Source organism: Geotrypetes seraphini, chromosome 3 (genome assembly GCF_902459505.1).
Source record: "Geotrypetes seraphini chromosome 3, aGeoSer1.1, whole genome shotgun sequence".
Lineage (NCBI taxonomy): Eukaryota > Metazoa > Chordata > Amphibia > Gymnophiona > Dermophiidae > Geotrypetes > Geotrypetes seraphini.
The window spans coordinates 241,805,213-241,824,335 of NC_047086.1; the positions used below are offsets into that span (position 1 = coordinate 241,805,213).

A 19,123-nucleotide genomic window follows, 5' to 3' on the forward strand; every position below is an offset into this window, starting at 1 on the left:
AAATGAGAAGAGAGATATGCTAAAAACCACAGGGGGGAGGGAAGGATAGAGATGCCAGACCATGAGGGGAACAGAAGGAAGATGATGGATGCTAGACCAAATTGGGGGGTGGGGGGGGGGCAGGAGGAGAGATGGCAGGGAAAGACAGACAGTGAATGGAAGGGGCAGATGCTGGACTGAAGAGACAGAGAAGGTTATCATGCTGCTGTACCGGGCCATGGTACGCCCTCACCTGGAGTACTGCGTCCAGCACTGGTACTTTAAGAAGGACACGGTACTACTCGAAAGGATCCAGAGAAGAGCAACTAAAATGGTTAAGGGGCTGGAGGAGTTGCCGTACAGCGAAAGATTAGAGAAACTGGGCCTCTTCTCCCTTGAGCAGAGGAGATTGAGAGGGGACATGATAGAAACATTCAAGGTACTGAAGGGAATAGACTTAGTAGCTAAGGCAGGGAGAACGAGAGGGCACTCTCTAAAGTTGAAAGGGGATAGATTCCATACAAACGTAAGGAAGTTCTGTGGTAGAAAGCAACATATTTATTTGGCTCATAACTTGCTGGCGCCCGATATTTTTAGCTCACAGTGAAAAAAGTTTGCTCACAACACCCGCCCGCTTAGAGGGAACACTGGAGTTGGGGAGTCGGCGGGGCAAGAGGGCTTGAGCTCCCTCTTGCCCCGATCGTGACGGGGGTGCCGCGGTTGGCTGGGGCAAGAGGGCTTGAGCTCCCTCTTTCCCCGATCGTGTCGGGTGTCGGGACCACCAAGAGGAAGCAGCAGGACACCGGTAGGAGCTTCTACATGATGGGGGGGGGGGTCGGGAGGCTGTGGGGGTGCGAGCGGTCCTTCAGGGTGGGGGTGCGGGTGGGAGTGCGTGCGAGCGGCCCTTCGGGGTGGGGGTGCGAGCGGTCCTGCGGGGGGGGGTGAATCGGACGTTGGGGGGGGAACTATGTAAAAAAAATTTTGTACAACGCGCTCACGCGTATAACGCGCAAGGGTATGCGCGGTACGTAAAAACCACGTATAAAGTGCGCGTTATATGCGAGAAAATTCGGTACTTTAAAGCAGATGCAGGCAAATTTAAACCTTACTTGTGCTTCTGTTGGTAGCCAGTGCAACTGCCGATAGTAAGGTGTCAAGTGGTCGAATTTCTTCAGCCCGAAGATAAGCCTGACCGCAGCATTTTGCATTATTTGAAGTCGTCTCATATTCTTTTGGGAGATTGCTAGATAGGCGATGTTGCAGTAGTCGAGTTGACTGAGTACGAGGGATTGCACTAGGATTCTGAAAGTAAATGTATCGAAGTATGATTTAATGGATCTGAGTTTCCAGAGTGTAAGAAAATCCTTTCTGAATAGGGAGTCCACTTGTTCCTTCATAGTTAGGCATTGGTCTAGAGTAACACCTAATATCTTTATGTTGGGCTGGCTAGGGTAGTTGAGTTTATTGATGCATAGTGGGGTTTTATTGTCAAGTGGGTGAGGGGAGGCAACGAAGAATTTTGTTTTTTCTGTGTTAAGTTTGAGCTTGAAATCTGTCATCCATTGTTCCATCTCATTTATGGCATCGGATACCTTGGGAATGGTTTTGGAGATAGAGTTAGCGAATGGGATGATGATTGTAAAGTCGTCTGCGTAGCTGAACAGTTTGTAAGCATTAAGTCCAAATGACCCCCATCCCACGTGGGTTCCATTACCAATTGCTGGAACAGTTCTCCTTGTAGAGAATCCAGGATCTCCCTACTTCTAGAAGACCCCGCAATAGGGATACTCCAATTAACATCCGGCATGTTAAAATCACCTATTAATAAGACTCCGCCTTTTTTAAATATATTCTGAATGTCTACTATTAAATCTCTTATCTACTTCTTCCGTCTGTGAAGGAGGCCTGTATATCACACCAATGTAAATATATTCACCATTCCCTCTTTCCAAATTGATCCACAGTGCCTCTTCCTTGCCTTGCAGATCCTACAATTGTGTGGCTTTAATATGATCTTTAACATAACGCTACTCTCCCTCCTTTTCTTCCTATCCTGTCTTTCCTGAACAGTTTATATCAGGGGTGTCCAACCTGCGGCCCGAGGCCTGTGAAGTATTTTGTGCAGTCCCGGTCAAGGGCGATGCAGTGCTTCTTCTGCTTCCCCCGGGTGTTTACCTTCTTGCCGGCTCCCTTCTCTGTCTTGCTGCAGTATTTACACGTTTGTGAGCCCCAGAAACATTTTTTTCAGCCAATGCGGCCTAGGGAAGCTGAAAGGTTGGACACCCCTGGTTTATAGCCTGGTATAACTACATCCCAGTCATGGTTCTCCGTGAACCACTTCTCTGTGATTGCCACTATATCCAACTCCTCTTCTTCCATCACAGCTTCTAGATCCAGAATCTTATTTCCCATATTTCCAGACATTGCCCTTTTTTTCCCATCTGTATAGAGGTATTCAGTATTACTTACCTGAGGGCTTAATATGCACCTGGGAGCTTTTGAACACTCCAGAGCTTTATTTTAGTAGAAAGCTTCTTTAATGTTTTGAAGTGATAGGGAAGCTTTCTCATTTGGAAGTGTAAGATTGCAAGATGAGTACTATTACAGATGATTCTTCAGTTTTATTGAGGATTTTAAATAGTGACTGCTACTTTTTTATTTTATAACTGGAAATGAAGTACTCTACTAGACAAGACCAATCATGTTTCCTTCTGGAATGTTATCACCTGTTAGGATTTTGTCACAATAAAAGCATAGCTAATTTTTGCATGGACTGTCTCATGTAATAAGCTAATGAGAAAATTAAAACTTAACCACCCTTAGCAAATAGTGAATAAAGGTAAGAACGGGTGCTCAACATAGCCATGTTTCACCTAGGGCTGTTTCTGGGGTACATATAACACAGCCCAACCCTATACTGCAGGTCTGGTTGGAGATACTGTGCTTTTATGTGCTCCTGAAGCAGCACTAAGTCAAAACGTGGTCACTTTTAGGCACATATTCTTAACCACCGGAGCAAGTAGTGAATAAAGATAAAGCTTAATTTTCTCTGGCTTGCTGTTAATTTTTTTTTTTCCACATTGGTTCTTGTTAGCCAACTGCCTGGTTTTCTGGCTTAGAGAATGACATGAGATCTCAATATCCCTGTCCCTGCAAGTTCTGTACCCATCTCTCCCATTCTTGCAAGCTCTGCCTTAACCGTACAAGCATCAAACACTTATGATTTTAAAGTGTTCAAGGTTTGTGCAGATGAGGACAGAGCTTGCAGGGACAGGACAGGGACAGAGAGATCCCATGAGGATGGGGAAAATTTTTGTTTTCTAGGAAGGTTTTGCTTTTCTTACAAATTGTCATTGATAAGATGCTTAACATTTTGTTTTGACAGATTTGGCAGGAGATAAGTGTGGAAGCTAAACATGTCAAGGATATCATGGCAACATTAGAAAGTTTTAAGCTAGATTGTACACCTGTAAAAGCCACACAGCAAGATCTTCCATCTCAAGATGGTGAAATCTGGTCCATGCCAGTACCTGTTGAACGTAGGTAAGGGGGAATTACAGGGGCTTCCTAATATGAAATTTGTCATGTAAAGCTTACCAAAATATATGCTGAGTAACAAAAAAATGTTTTGTACATCTTCACAAACTCTTACATTGGTGAATAAAATCCATACTTGCACCTGATCTTTGTTAGATGCTTTTGCATATTGCAGGAATTTGTGCTAAGCCAGTAACTGGCAGAATACATATTGGAGCTCAAAGTCTTATTCCACTTTTGTGCAAGGCCTTCCAGAGTCTTACTACCAGTATTAATACTGGGCCATACTTTATTCTGAAAGTAGAAACTGAAAAGAGAATAAATCAGTTCATATAAGCAGATGTAGTGCAAAGCTACACTATTGTCTTTGCACAAGAAGCCTATATTCCTTAGCAGCAGCAGCAGATGAATCCAGAGACCAATGGGATAGCACACATCTACCAGCAGATGGATATAGAGAAACTGATTATAAGAACATAAGTAGTGCCTCTGCTGGGTCAGACCAGAGGTCCATCGTGCCCAGCAGTCCTCTCACGCGGTGGCCCATCAGATCCAGGACCTGTATAGTAATCCTCTATCTATATCCTTCTATCCCCTTTTCCTTCATGAAATCATCCAGTCCCTTCTTGAACCCCAATACCGTACTCTGTCCTATCACACCCTCTGGAAGCGCATTCCAGGTGTCCACCATCCTTTGGGTGAAGAAGAACTTCCTAGCATTGGTTCTGAATCTGTCCCCTCTTAATTTTTCCGAATGCCCTCTCGTTCTTGTAGTTTTCGGAAGTTTGAAGAAACTGTCCCTTTCCACTTTATCCCCTTCATGATCTTGTAAGTCTCTATCATGTCCCCTCTAAGCCTCTGCTTTTCCAGGGAAAAGAGCCCCAGTTTCGCTAATCTTTCAGCATATGAAAGGTTTTCCATACCTTTTATCAATCGCGTCACTCTTTTCTGAACCCTCTCGAGTAACGCCATGTCCTTCTTAAGGTACTGCGACCAATATTGGACGCAGTACTCCAGATGCACCATCGCCCGATACAACAGCAGGATAACTTCTTTCGTTCTAGTTGTAATACCTTTCTTGATAATACCTAGCATTCTATTTGCCGCCTTAGAGGCCACTGTGCACTTTGCTGACAGTTTTATTGTCTTGTCCAATATTACCCCCAAGTCCTTCTCTAGAGTACTTTCACCCATTACCAGTCCTCCCATCGTATAGCTGTACTTCTGGTTTCTGTTTCCTACGTGCAAGACTTTACATTTCTCTACATTAAACTTCATCTGCCATCTCATTGCCCACTCTTCTAGTTTATTCAGGTCCCTTTGTAAGTCTTACAATCCTCTTTTGTCGTGACTCCACTAAATAGTTTGGTGTCTGCAAATTTTATTACTTCGTCCCTGCTTCTAGATCGTTTATAAATACATTAAACAGCAGTGGTCCGAGTACCGACCCCTGCGGAACACCACGCGTGACTCTCCTCCAGTCAGAGTAGTGGCCCTTCACTCCTACCCTTTGCTTCCTATCCGCCAACAAATTTTTGATCCATCTATGTACGTCTCCTTCCACCCCATGGTTCTTTAGTTTCCGTAGTAGGCGTTCATGGGGTATCTTGTCAAAGGCTTTTTGGAAATCTAGGTATACGATGTCTATTAGAGAATGACACGGGGAAAAAAATCTGTCCCCGTCACCGCCCCGTCCCCATCTCACCATCCTCTGCACCGCCCCGTCACCGCCGTTCCCTTCACCACCCCGTCACCACCGTTCCCTTCACCACCCCGTCACCGCCACTGCCATCCCATTCACCGCCCCGTCACCGCAGCATGCATAAAAGCCTCAAACAGGTATGATTTTATATACTTATCTTTATTAACGTATTCCCATGGGTTACATACTGAACATGTGCTGGATTCCTCCATTCTTGCAGCACATGTTCAGGAATAGGATTCAATAACCCATGGGAATGGACACAGCACACTACTACACTAGTACTCGGATTAAAAAAAAAAAAGAACCAGCTCCCAGCTCAGCCAGACTCCCATCTCCAACCGGTCAAAGAATCCACTCAGATAAAAAAAAAAAAAGGACCAGCTCCCAGCTCAGCCAGACTCCCGTCTCCAACTGGTCAAAGAATCCCCCCCCACCCCTGCCGCTGCCGCCGCCAACCCTGGGCAGGCAAGTAGTAGGAAAGTGTGCACCTTACCTCTACTTGTAGCGCCAAAGTTTTCAATGAAATTTCAGCTCCTCCAAGTCTGCAGCAGTGACTCCTCTCCAATCCAGGCAGCGACTCAAAAAAAAATCCTGGGCTTGCCTCTCAGCTCCGAAATCCCCCGATTTTCAATTGCTACTGCAACCCATTAAATATCATGTGTGGCAGTAGCGATTGGTCCCCTTCTTGAGCAGGAAAGAACTGACTAATGAGGAGCCAGAATATTGAAGGGGGCGGAGTCAGGCAACATGCAAGTCGGGTAGAGAGAGACGAGTTGGAGGAGACCATATGGCCGACAAGCATGGCCGCCGGAAAAAAATCAGACACCTGTCCCGAAGTGAACCTAACACACGGTGAAGACCCGGTAAATCGCGGTATGTAGAAGGGGATACATTTGCCTGCAGGGACAAATCTTTTCACCGTTTTTGCGGGCGGTGAAAACTTTTGTCCCCGTGTCTGCAGTGATTTGGCTATGGAGTCTCCATAGCCCGCAGCCAAACCGCAGCCACGCCGCGGTTCCCCGCGGGGATCGCTCCCCGTGTCATTCTCTAATGTCTATGGGGTCCCCTTTGTCCATTTGTTTGTTAATTCCTTCGAAAAAGTGCAATAAGTTCGTTAGGCACGATCTTCCCTTGCAGAATCCATGTTGGCTTGTTTTTAGCAGTTTATTCCTTTCTAGATGCTCATCGATGCTGTCTTTTTTCAGTGCTTCCGCCATCTTCCCCGGAACCAAAGTCAAACTTACCAGTCTGTAGTTCCCCGGGTCACCTCTCGATTTTTTTTAAAGATGGGCGTAACATTATCTATCTTCCAATCATCCGGGATCACGCCTGTTTTCAGGGATAGATTACAAACCCGCTGTAGTAGTTCCGCTATTTCCTCCTTTAGTTCTTTCAATACCCTAGGGTGGATTCCGTCCGGGCCCGGAGATTTGTCAGTTTTTAATCTATCTGCTTATGTACGTCTTCAAGGCTTACCTCTATGGATGTTAATTTTTCTGCTTGATCTCCTTTGAAGATTTTTTTCAGGTTCTGACACGTTGGATGTGTCCTCTTTTGTAAATACTGACGAAAAAAACATGTTTTAGTCTGTCCGCCACTTCTTTTTCCTCCTTCACCACTCCTTTCCTATCTCCGTCATCCAGCGGTCCCACCTCTTCCCTTGCCAGCTGCTTTCCTTTAACATATCTGAAGAACAGTTTGAAATTTCATGCTTCCCTGGCTAGCATCTCTTCATATTCTCTTTTTGCTCTTCTAACCACGCGGTGACATTCTTTTTGATGCTTCCTGTGCTCTTTCAAGTTCTCCCTGGTTTTGTCCTTTTTCCATTTCCAGAATGAATGTTTCTTGTCTCCTATCGCTTTCTTCACTTCTTTAGTTATCCATGTCAGATCTTTTTGCATTCTTTTCTAAATCTGGGGATATACAGATTTTGTGCCTCGCTCACTGTATCCTTGAATAAAGACCAGGCTTGCTCTACAGTCTGTGATTTCTTTGAGTTGTTCCTAAGTCTCTTCCTTACCATTACTCTCATCGCTTTGTAGTTTTCTTTCTTGAAGTTAAAAGTTGTCGCTGTGGTTCTCTTTCCCTTCGATATTCCTACTTCAACTTTGAACTTGATCATATTGTGATTGCTGTTTCCCAACGGTCCCTCTACTTCCATTTTCTTTGCAGGACCTCTTAGCCCATTAAGGATTAAATCCAAAGTGGCATTCCCTCTCATCGGTTCTCTGACAAACTGCTCCATGAAGCAGTCCTGTATAGCCTCCAGAAATCCGGTCTCCCTAGTGCATTGTGAGTTTCCAAGACTCTAGTCTATCCCGGGATAGTTGAAGTCTCCCATAACGATCGTGTAACCGTTTTGCATTCTCGCTTCAACTCGGCTTTCATGTCTTCGTTTGCTTCAGTTTGCCCAGGTTGATGATAGTACAGGCCCATCTTTATCTCGGCCCTTTCCTTTCCGGTTTTTTAACTCATAGTGATTCCAATTTGTTGGTTGTTGCCGCTGTGTCCACTGTGGTCGAGTGCATGTTTTCCTTTATGTATAGGGCTAATTCTTCTCCTTTCTGGCCTGACCTGTCCTCGCGATAGAGTTTGTACCCCGGCAGTGCTATGTCCCATTTGTTTTCTTCATTCCACCATGTTTCAAAGACCCCAATGAGGTCTAGGTTCTCTTTTTTGGCCATGACTTCTAATTCTCCCATTTTATTCCTTAGGCTTCTTGCATTAGTATACATGCAATTTAAGTCCTGGTATTTTTCTGTCTTCCTTTTCTTTTTCTGCACTACGATCTTTATTTTCTTATCCTGTGCTACGATCATCTTGTCATCCTCTTCTTGATCTGTCAACTCTAGTTTTTTGCCCGTTGCGTCTTCCCAGCATTTTTCCCACTCAGTTTCCTCACGGGATACCTTCTTCCGAATTGTCGACACTTGGTCGACTGTCAGCTTTCCCCTTCTTAGTTTAAAGCTTGCTCTATTCCTCTCCTGACATTGTTTGCTAGAAGTCTATTTCCTGCCGCGCTCGGGTACAGTCCATCTCTCCTGAAGAACTTGTTCTTGCCCCAAAACGTTATCCATTTCCTCATGAAGTGGAACCCTTCTTCCTCACACCATCTCCTCATCCATGCGTTTATTGACTGTACTTCCATCTGCGTCTTTATATCCTATTGGCTGGCACACCTCCTGCATCTTCAGTATGCTCTATCTCCCAGCAGGTGATGGTCGCTATTCAACTAGCTCCTGGATTCTGGCTGTGACTGGATAGTTATTTTCTTCTATTGAAGAGAAATCTCAGTGAGATGTCAATTTTATTCTCCTGTTGAGGTTTCTCTTCAGTGAGACAGGGATGTCCGGCTGAACGTTGCTGGCTTTAGGGGTTACACCTGGGCCCCCTAGGTCCCTGCCTCACCCTCCCTCCAGTGATAGAGGGTATGACTGGATCTCTTTATATTTTTCTTCTTTCCCTTAATTAAAAAAAAAAAAAAAGACCACAGTGACTATTAAACAATTCTGCCCTCATAGTGCTGGGCAACCGGCATCTCCTGGCACTATCAAAAAAGTTGTGAGTATATGTTTTATTTGCACTTCTTTTCTGGTTGTGGTGGAGCTGCGGGTTCGGTGTGAGTCTACAGAAGGAATATGTTTTTTATCAAACGCTATATTTTGTAGAGTTGTGGAAATGGTTTAGTGACTGACAAGTAAATTTACATTTGTATGAAGTTTATTCAGAAAATGGCTTCGGGTGTATGGATAGAGCTCTGTTGATGGAACTAGTGCCTTCCCGCGTGTTGTAGGCGCGCGCTTGTTTTCATACTCTGGCAGCAGTGCCACAGCGGTAGTGGGATTTCACCCTGAGGCGGACTCTGCTTGGCAGTTCCCTCGGCCGGGTGGAGGTAAATATTTGGATGGCTCCGGGTGTGTTCTTCATATAGCTAGTTCCTGACTGAGCGCAAGAGGCGTATGCTTATTTTCCTAAGTTGAGAACGAAGCAGCATTCATTTATTTCTCTCCAATGCTCATTTTAAGCATTTTATACCATAACAGTGGGAAAAATATTTTAATGGTTGGCTCCGGGTAGGTTTTTAATGCATTGTTGATAGAGCCAGCTCATTTCACCATGAAACATGCACGCGCTTGGGTCTTCAGCACTAGTGAGAGCACTGCATCGTTCATGGAGTTTATTTTGCAGCTGACTTGGGTCACTATTCCGCGGCTTCCCTGTTTTGGGGTTCTACGCGTCAGGAGTATTTCAATAGCTTTTGCAACTTTTGCGGTGATATACCTTGTGTGTGTGTTTCCCCACTCTCTCTGCTTGAAAAGACTTAACTACTTTAATTGCGACTGTACTGTTATTCCTCACAGTGCTTAAGAAAGAGATTCTGCCCTGTGCTCAGCCGCCCAGTCTCGGTTTTTTGCCGTTATGGGTTGGCAGAAGGCAAATTGCTGCACAGTGATGTCAGCGGCATGAGAGTACCCTGTGTTTCATATGGGTATCTTCTTGTCTGTCTCGGTGTCTCTGAAGGCTGAGTCTATGTAGGTTTAGAGTTTTTCTTATTCTTTGTGCCTCTGTGCAGCGCTGTGTGTGTCTGATAGATTTCTGAACTGTCTTTTCTATTTCTAGTGTGCCAGGGACTGCAAGTGTCAAAGCTTCTTGCACAGATTTCTCAGGTTGTCATCTTCTCATGGCACCTGCTAGACAGTCCCTCAAACTGGCAGGAAGAGCTGTGTGGCTCTTTCTAACCTTCTACCTATTCTCCCAAATACACAGAGTAGCAAATGCTATGTGGCTGTTGGAATCATCCCTGAAGCTCTCTTTAGGGATGTGAGCTTTATCTGATAACAATTAGGATGCAGATTGTTTCCCATGGGGTAGTCAATGCAGCTTCTAGATTAAGTCTACTACGTCTTCACTTTAAAGGCAGTAAGTTTTTGGCTAACATTACATGGAGTTAGTACTATTTTCAGAATTCCAACATACTCGATCTTACATCGCAAAGCTGGATTTTTTGGGGGGAAGTTCCTTTCTTCTTCCAGAATTTCCAGCTCTTGTCCAGCTGTTCCCCGACTGTCTGCTTTTCATTCTGAAGGGATTTTCACTTCGTCTGGTAATTATGCTTTCTCGTGAGGGGGGAGACACAATGATATCAGGTCAGGGGGCTTTGGACATTTTTCAGGATGCTTGCAGCTTTGAATCCTCCTCCCATTTCAGATTCTTTCTTGGAGTGACCATGTATTGAGCTTCTAAAGGTTACGTTCTTGCGAGACACCTTTTAAGTGTTACTGGTACTCGGGGCAGTAGTTTTAGTTCTTCCGGAACTAAGGGAAGTTATTCCATTTACTTCATAGTGCCTAAGATGGGGTAATTGGTCAGACGGGGGCTGGATCTCATTCTGGTAAATTAGTTTCTCAGAGTTAGACATTTCCAGAGAAAAACGGTGAGAATATGACATTCCAGCTCTTTGGACATTCCAGCTCTTAGTATAAAGGTGAGATCTGCTAGAATTAGACCTCATGACCTCATCTCGAAATTCAAAGCTTCCTAGCTTCTTCAGCAGACGCAAGGAGTGGCAGTCAGAGGGGGTAGCAGCGTTGCTTCTTTCTCGCCTCTGGTTTCTCTTTTTAAGTGTTTTCCCCTGGATGGATTGGATGGATTTGCCATCTCAAGCTCGCTTTCAGGGCACAGTAATTAGAGAATCTCCAGATTGGCTGCACCATCCTTGAAATGCGGATATGATGAGTCTTTCGACGGCCGAACTGTTAAGATTCCTGGTATCTCCGGATTTACTCACCTAGGGTCTGACCAACATGGATATTCGTACTATTTTGGTATTACGACCTAGCTTTTGAAAAGTCATGGCTGACGTATAAGGGTTATTCGAAGCAGGTTATTTCTTCTCTTCTCCAGGTGATAACAGATGTCTTCACCTGTGGCTTATGCTTCCGTTTGGAGGCTTTTCCTTTCTTGGGTACCTCTCAACATTGGCACGCTTCCAGAGTTCTATGATTTATATTCTTTCTTTTTTGGCACAAGCGTATTGCCAAGGGCTTAGCGTTCAATTCCCTTCAGTTTCAAGTGGCAATCTTAGCTTGTTACAAGGGCTAGGTATCTCGCTCTTCGCTTACTTCTCATCTTCATGTAGTTCAAGTTTCAAGTTTATTAAAATTTTGATTTGAACGCAATATCAAGTATTTTCAATGTGTATAACAATAGTAATTTGGGGGGTCAAATGACAACCGTTAGAACAATAAAACATACAATCTTATCCATAGTTATTTGAAGATACATAAGGAATTCAAGAATAAACTACATTTGTTTAAAATAAAAAAAAAAACTAAAAAAGAAAAACATTTAGGGAAGAACAAAATCAGGAGGGGTATTAAAAAGTTTTCAGTTCCTAAAAGGAGTACAGTATATTCGTACACCTCTTAAGAAGCCCTGTCCGGAGTACAGTCTTAAGGTACTTCTTTGCAGTTTACAGAAGGCTTCATTTCAACCTTGTCTTTTGAGACTCTAAAAGGCTGTGACGTTGAACACAGTGTTTCTTGTGGCCATTGCTTCAGCTTGGTAGTTTTCTGAGTTGCAGGCCTTGTATGGCGCGAATTTCTGATTTACAAATTCTGGGGTGTCAGTTTGGACAGTACCACAATTTCTTTCTAAGGTGGTGTCATCCTTTCTTTTATGCCATTCTCACTTTTCCTTCCTTCTTCCTGGGAGGAGGAATGGGGAGGCGAGCTTTTCTTCACTGCATTTTTTTAAAAGTGCTTAGCATTCACCGCAATCTGTAGGTTTCTAACAACTTTTAGTCGTTTAGATCAGTGGTTCCCAACCCTGTCCTGGAGGAACACCAGGCCAATTGGGTTTTCAGGCTAGCCCTAATGAATATGCATGAAGTAAATTTGCATGCCTATCACTTCCATCATATGCAAATCTCTCTCATGCATATTCATTAGGGCTAGCCTGAAAACCCGATTGGCCTGGTGTTCCTCCAGGACAGGGTTGGGAATCACTGGTTTAGATCACCTCTTTCTATTCTTCAAGGGATGTGACAAACGTATGGCAGCGTCCAAAGCCTCCATCGCTTGAAGGGTCCAGGAGGACATTCTTTACGCTTATTTGATGGCAGGGAAGCGGCTATTGGAAGAACTTCATGATCATTCAACCAGAGCAATGGTGGCTACTTGGACATAGTCCAGAGGTTTTTTTTCCTTGGAGGAGTTTAGTCATGCAACTACTTGGTTTTCCAATAATACTTTATCTCCGCATTACCGGTTGAATGTAGGGGCGCATGCGGAGGCAGTGATTAGTGCTTCGGTTGTTGTGGAGGCGGTGTTTGCTTCTCACCCAGATTGAGGATTGCTTTGCTACATCCCATTGGTCTCTGGATTCATCTGCTGCTGTTGCTAAGGAAGGAAAAATTGTGTTCTTACCTGTTAATTTTCTTTCCTTTAGACGCAGCAGATGAATCCAGAGCCCTGCCCTTTTGTGGATATTGACTGTCTGTTTTTTCATTTGCAACTTTCAAAGTCTGTTATTATTGATAGTTGTATTCTGTATTATTACCTTTTGAAATTTGTTATGGGAAAGAAGTTTTTTACATGCTAAGCATATTGATGGTTACGGATGCTTGGGCAAGGAGCAATACTGAAGATGCAGGAGGTTTCTCTTATCTCTACCTGCTGGTAGATGTGTGCTATACCATTGGTCTCTGGATTCATCTGCTGCGTCTAAAGAAAAGAAAATTAACAGGTAAGAACATAATTTTTCCTTTGCATTCATGCAGTAAAAAAATTGGGTAGTATGCATTATGAGAAGCTGAAGAAGAATACACAAAAGCTTCTGTAAGATTGCATTTCTCTTAATTTTTTCAGCTATTGCTGGTGATGTCTTTATAAGGTGGATGCTCACAGTAAGATATATTACTATATGATTTTATTTCATTTCCTAGGAAAATTTGTGTAAAGACTTATCTTAGGACAAGTATATTCTCACATGTGGTCGATGTCCATGGAACCTGGTATGGACAGTGCAAAAATGTACTGATACTTTTAAGTTTTTTGCAAATCTTGAGACTCTGCCTGTAGTGCACATATGCCGGTGACTTCCCACCTGACATTGGCTCACAGGACCATCAATTCTTAGTTTTCTGCGGAGCTAAGAAGCTGTGTTTGTTTGAAGGTCTTCCAACAGCCCATCGCTCAGGTCATCAGGTGTACCGCTCTCCCATGCCAAGGTATTGTCATACTGAAGTATGCATGCGTAGGACCGCAGGATGGATATGGTACAAACAATTTGAGGCCCTGGCTCTGGGGATCAGGGCTGCTGCTGCCGCTTCCTTTGCTGTGAAGGCCTGCCACAACAGATTGCACTGGATCCTTTCAGCGGTGGATGCCTGACCTCATCTTGTATGGCAGGGGTATCAAACTCAATCACATAACCTATGTTTTAAATTTTGGCACCTTTAAGTCGTGGGCTGAATTTTTTATTAAGATACTTAGGAGTCCTTTTATTAAGGTACGCTAACTGATTTAGTGGGTGCTAAAGATTAGTAATAATAATAATAAGCAGTTTATATACCGCAAGGCCATAAAGTTCTATGCGGTTTACAATAGTTAAAAAAAAACAATAGAAGAAGTTGAATAGAACTAAAAAAGTTGAAAGTCAATAATTAGAGACACTAAAATGATCAAAATAGTGCATAATATTTTTACAAATTAGCAGCCTAAATACTTTGAAAACAGATATGTTTTTAGATGTCTCCTAAATTCCTCATAAGTGTCGGTAAGCAAAAGCAATTGTTCTAAATCCTTACCCCTAACGCTGCTTGATATGAAAAAAGATTTTGATGATTTTTTTTTTTAAGTTTACATCCTCTTAAAAGGTGAAAAAACAAAATTCAGATGTTAGTTTCTCTTATGTCTTTTGGTTGCAAAAGAGAAAAGCTCAATTATATATTTGGGAGCTAAACCAACAAAGCCTTAAAACAGAAGCAACCAAACTTAAACTTCACCTGCGCCTCCATTGGCAGCCAATGCAGTACTCGATAGGAGGGTGTTACGTAATCATATTTCTTCAACCTAAAAATCAGCCTGACTGCCACATTTTGTACTATTTGCAATCGTTGCATATTCTTCTGGGAAATTGTCAAACGGGCAATATTGTAGTAATCAAGCTGGCTTAGTATAAGAGACTGCACTAAAACTCTAAATGATGAAACATCAAAATAGGACCGAAGCTTTCAAAGAGTAAAGAAACTCTTTTTGACCAGAGTCCACCTGGTTCTTCTTAGTCAAGCCCTGGTCCAGTAGTATTCCCAAAACCTTAATGGTAGATTGAATAGAGCTGAATTGAATGGTAGAGCTGAATTATTTATATGCAATGATGTTTTAGTATCAAATGGGTGCTGTGAAGCTACAAAAAAATTAATTTTTTCTGAGTTAAGCTTCAGTCTAAATTTAGTCATCCATTGCTCCATTATACTTAATACTTCTGTTGCTTTAGGAATAACTTCAGGAAGAGAAATAGCAAATGGAATAGTGATCATGAAATCATCTGCATAACTAAACAGCTTTATACCCAGCTGGGACAATTGCGCATCTAATAATGATATATAAACATTAAAGAGCAATGGGGACAATGGTGAACCTTGTAGAACACCAGATGAATTATTCCAAATACCTGAAAGATCATTATTGAAACAAATTTGATAGGTGCGAGACATTCTAACACCTCTCCTCTAATACCAATAGCATCCAAACATTGAAGCAATTTCCCATGGTCCACTAAATCAAATGCAAAACTCTTATCAAATTGCATGATCAAAGCATTAAGACTTTTACTAAACAAAAAATGTAAATTGATTACTGTCTCAGTACTAAATAAAGGTCTAAAATCAGATTGAGATTCATGCAAGAGAGAAAATTGATCAAGATAATTCCATTAGTAGAAAATGGATCAAACCTTCCATGATTTTTACAAAAAATGGGATGGATGTTACTGGTCTATAATTACATTACATTACATTACATTACATTAGTGATTTTTATTCCGCTTGTACCTTGCGGTTCAAAGCGGATTACATAAGAAGAGAACTGGACATTTCCAGGATGGTACATGACAATAGAGAATACAGTTTGAGGATAGAGACTTAATAACAGAATGATAGTAAAGACTTAGTAACATCGGAAGATGTTTTGGACGGCAGTGTTTTGGTTTCTTGGGGGATGGGGTGAGGGAGGTTAGTGATTAATGCTAATGATTCTTTGGGGTTTTTTTTGGAACTGAAGTAGTTATAATATGACCATTATTAGTGAGGAATTTTCCATTCTTTAAATCATTCAGATAATTCAACAAATTCAGTTTAAAATCTAATGGAGCTGATTTTATAATTTCCAGTGGACAAAAGTCCAAAACACAATATGATGTAGCATATTTGTTATATAATTTAATATAATTATTCCATTCTAAATCATGAAAGGAGCTCCAAATCATATCCGCTTGTATTACATTTCCTTGCATATTAGGCATTTGATATTCATGAGTATCATTTATCGAGCAATTATTTCTTAGAGTTTAAATTTTTAAATCAAAATGCTGAGCTAAATCATTTGCTAAAGGTAACATAATATTATGCACATCTCCCTCGTTATTCGCAGGGGATAGGGGCAGAGCTGGACTGCAAATTAAGAAAAACCTCGAATATGTTCTGGTCCGGCTCTGACCCACCCCCGCCTCCCTCCCACCTTCCCCCTGGCATCCCGGCCTTACCTGGTGGTCTAGCGGGCTTTTGGGGCAGGAGCGAACTTCCTACACTCCTGCCCCGTGTAGATTGCCAATAGGAAATGACTGCCTTGAGTTCCCGTAATCTCTTTTTTTTAAATTTTTTTTATTTATGCAAATTTAATAATTTAAAGGTTTTCTATCTGCCTCAAAACATCTCATTTTTGCTCAAAAACAGGTGGGATGAACTCGGGCAGGATACTTCGGATTCATGCCCTTGGGGGGGAGGGGTCCATGATCCAGTCCATCTGAGGAAAGTCAGAAGTCTAAATTTTGAACCAGAGGGAACAGTGCAAGTGTGTCCTCGGTGAAGCGCCGACGGGATTCAGCGGCAAAATCCCACAAAAGTTCAAAACTGGGACCACAGGGGCAGGGATTTCCCCTCCCCCTAAAAAAATTAATGTTTCAGGCCTATCTGATTAACAAGAGTCCTATCAATACATCTGTAATTGCAGCCCTGCTAGCAATGGGGGTTCTCCCCTGCCCAAGCATGCAAGTTCCCAGCTGAAGTGCCATGCGTAATCTGGGGACAGTCTGCCTTTGGATGGCTCGGATGAGGATTCTATTTTTTATGCCTTTACTTTCCATGACAGGAACTTCTACAGTTGGGGTGATGATACTGCAGCCACAGGACTGTAAAACCCAGATGAGGGATGCTCCGGGTCATAGGGAGGACCCACTGTGCACACATTGTTCAGACCATCAGCACTGATGAGGATGATCTTGGAATTCCTCCCAGGAGTTAAAGTTAGAGACTCCTCAGACCTCCCTTATGAGTAGCACTAAACCACAGTCATCTTGTTTCCATACCAGACATCACAAAGGTTCTTATGGATCACTGGGAAGTACTGGAAGAGCCCCTGCGGGTAGCCTAGGCTCTGTTCGATGGCTGTTGGCATTTAACCAGCTTTTTGTTTTTAAAAAGGGGGGGATTCTCTGGTGGTGCTGTGTAATGCATTGCGAGGGGTATCCAGTCCAGGGATGCTGGTCACTTCCCAGAGGAAGTGGTTGTTCAGTCGTTTGGAAGTTCAAGCGATTCGTTTGGCTTTCCTGAAATTCGAAAGTGCACTGTAGAACCAAGGCAGTGTGAGTCTTCTCGGACAATACCATGACAATAGCATATGTCAATCGTCACAAAGACACAAGGAATGCACCTTTACACTTGGAAGCCCAATTGCTCTTTCAATGGGCAAAAACTCACCTTCTAGCACTTTCAGCAGTGCACTTAGCAGGGGTGGACAATGTATAAGTGGATTTTCTCAGCCACCAAACCCTGGATCCTGGGGAATGGTCACTATCCTAGTAAGCCTTCACGTGTATAGTGAAGAGAAGGGGATGTCCAACATTTGACTTGATGGCATCGGCTTCCAAGAAAATGGCTCGGTTCTGTAGCTGAAGACATGAACCAGGAAGCAAAGGTCTGGATGCCATGGTCCAGCCGTGGCCAAAGATGGATCTTTGCTACACCATTCCTCCATGACCCATGATAAGCTGTCTGCTGTGCAGAATCATGGCTCGCCAGGGAAGAGTGATTCTAGTGGTGCCAGATAGGCTGAGACACCTGTGGTATGCAGACTTACTGCATCTACAATTGGGTCAGGGTCTCAAATTTCCCTGTCACACACGTGTCCTCACGCAGGGCCCAAAGCCCTGCAGGAGTTGGAATGTTTGGTCTTACAGCGTGCAGCACTAGTATGCTGGAGCTACTTGGGTGGTAGTGTTGCTACCATTGCAGTGTATGGGAAGGCCTGGGAGTGTTTCCAATCCTGGTGTGCTCGGAAGGGTGAAGATTTGGGCTCTGTGTTGATCCTAATGGTGCTCGCTTTTCTCTAGAAGGCCTGTAAAAGGGCCTAGTAGTCAGTTCTCTGAGAGTTCAGATAGCTGGGCTTTCTTGTTTCGGTACCTAGCCTCATGGGAGATCTTTTGCAGTTCATCCAGATGTGGTTTGATTTCTGAAGGGCGTGTTAGGCTCCGTACTCCTTTGCTGTAGCTGTTTCCCACTTGGAATCTTAACCTGGTTCTCAGGGCTCTTGCAGGTCCACCTTATGAGCCACTGGACCAAGCTTATTTGATGGATCTCGCCATCAAAATGATGTTTTTGGTAGCCATTACCTTCACCCAAAGTTTCTGAACTTTAGGTTTTGTCCTGTAGAGATCCTTTTCTTAGAATTCCAGACTCAAGCATGACTGCGCACAGTCCCCTCTTTCTTGTCGAAAATGGTTTCTAGCTTTCACATCAATCAAGAGGTGCATTTGCCAGTCTATGCACCCTCTGGTTCGAGAAAACATGACAAGCTGTTAATCTCTGGATGTGCACTGGCTTTTGCTGAGGTATTTGGAAGTCACAAATGAGTTTTGTTTGTCAGATTATCTGTTTGTCCTAATGGAGCAGCCTGAAAAGGTCAGCCGGCCTCGATTTCCAGGTGGATTCGTATGGCCATTTCTTCTTCCTATAGCAGAACTGTGAAGTGGCCTCCCATCTCTGAAATACCACGCCACGTGAGGCGTTGCTTCCTCTTGGGCAGAATCGTCAGCGTTTTCCTTAGAAGAGATTTGTAGAGCCGCCATTTGGTCTTCACTACATACATTCACAATGTTTTAGAATAGATGTAGTGGCCTAGCAGGATTCCATCTTTGAATCTTCGATTCTAGTAGCAGGCGCATCAGTCCCACCCTTTGTTTGAGGGATTGCTTTATGTCTCAAAGATTCAGGAATAGAGTGAGGTTGTACAAGAAGGAAAGATTAGAGCAGGGGTGTCCAATGTCGGTCCTCGAGGGCCGCAATCCAGTCGGGTTTTCAGGATTTCCCCAATGAATATGCATTGAAAGCAGTGCATGCACATAGATCTCATGCATATTCATTGAGGAAATCCTGAAAACCCGACTGGATTGCGGCCCTCGAGGACCGACATTGGACACCCCTGGATTAGAGTCTTACCTCGTTAATCTTCTTTCTTTTAAACCCACACTCTATTCCTGATCTCCGCCCTGGGAGATACTGATTCGCCTGCTGTCTGCCTCAATGAGTACCGGTAAGTTGAACTTCCTGTATATCTTTGAAAGAATGCCATCCATGAATATCGCATTCTTCAATCCAGGTGGTCTAATGGTAATATGCCCACACGC

The 19,123-nt window shown here is 43.4% G+C and overlaps 1 protein-coding gene across 4 annotated transcripts in view; it reads left to right on the forward strand.

The window, feature by feature from the left end:
• KATNA1 (katanin catalytic subunit A1) overlaps positions 1-19,123 on the forward strand; it is a 171,582-nt gene that overhangs the window by 26,153 nt on the left and 126,306 nt on the right. For all 4 annotated transcript variants that reach the window (XM_033937762.1, XM_033937758.1, XM_033937761.1 and 1 more), the window contains exon 3: positions 3,365-3,522. In XM_033937762.1, coding sequence (XP_033793653.1) covers positions 3,365-3,522 — 158 coding nt within the window. The remainder of the gene's footprint in view (positions 1-3,364; positions 3,523-19,123) is intronic.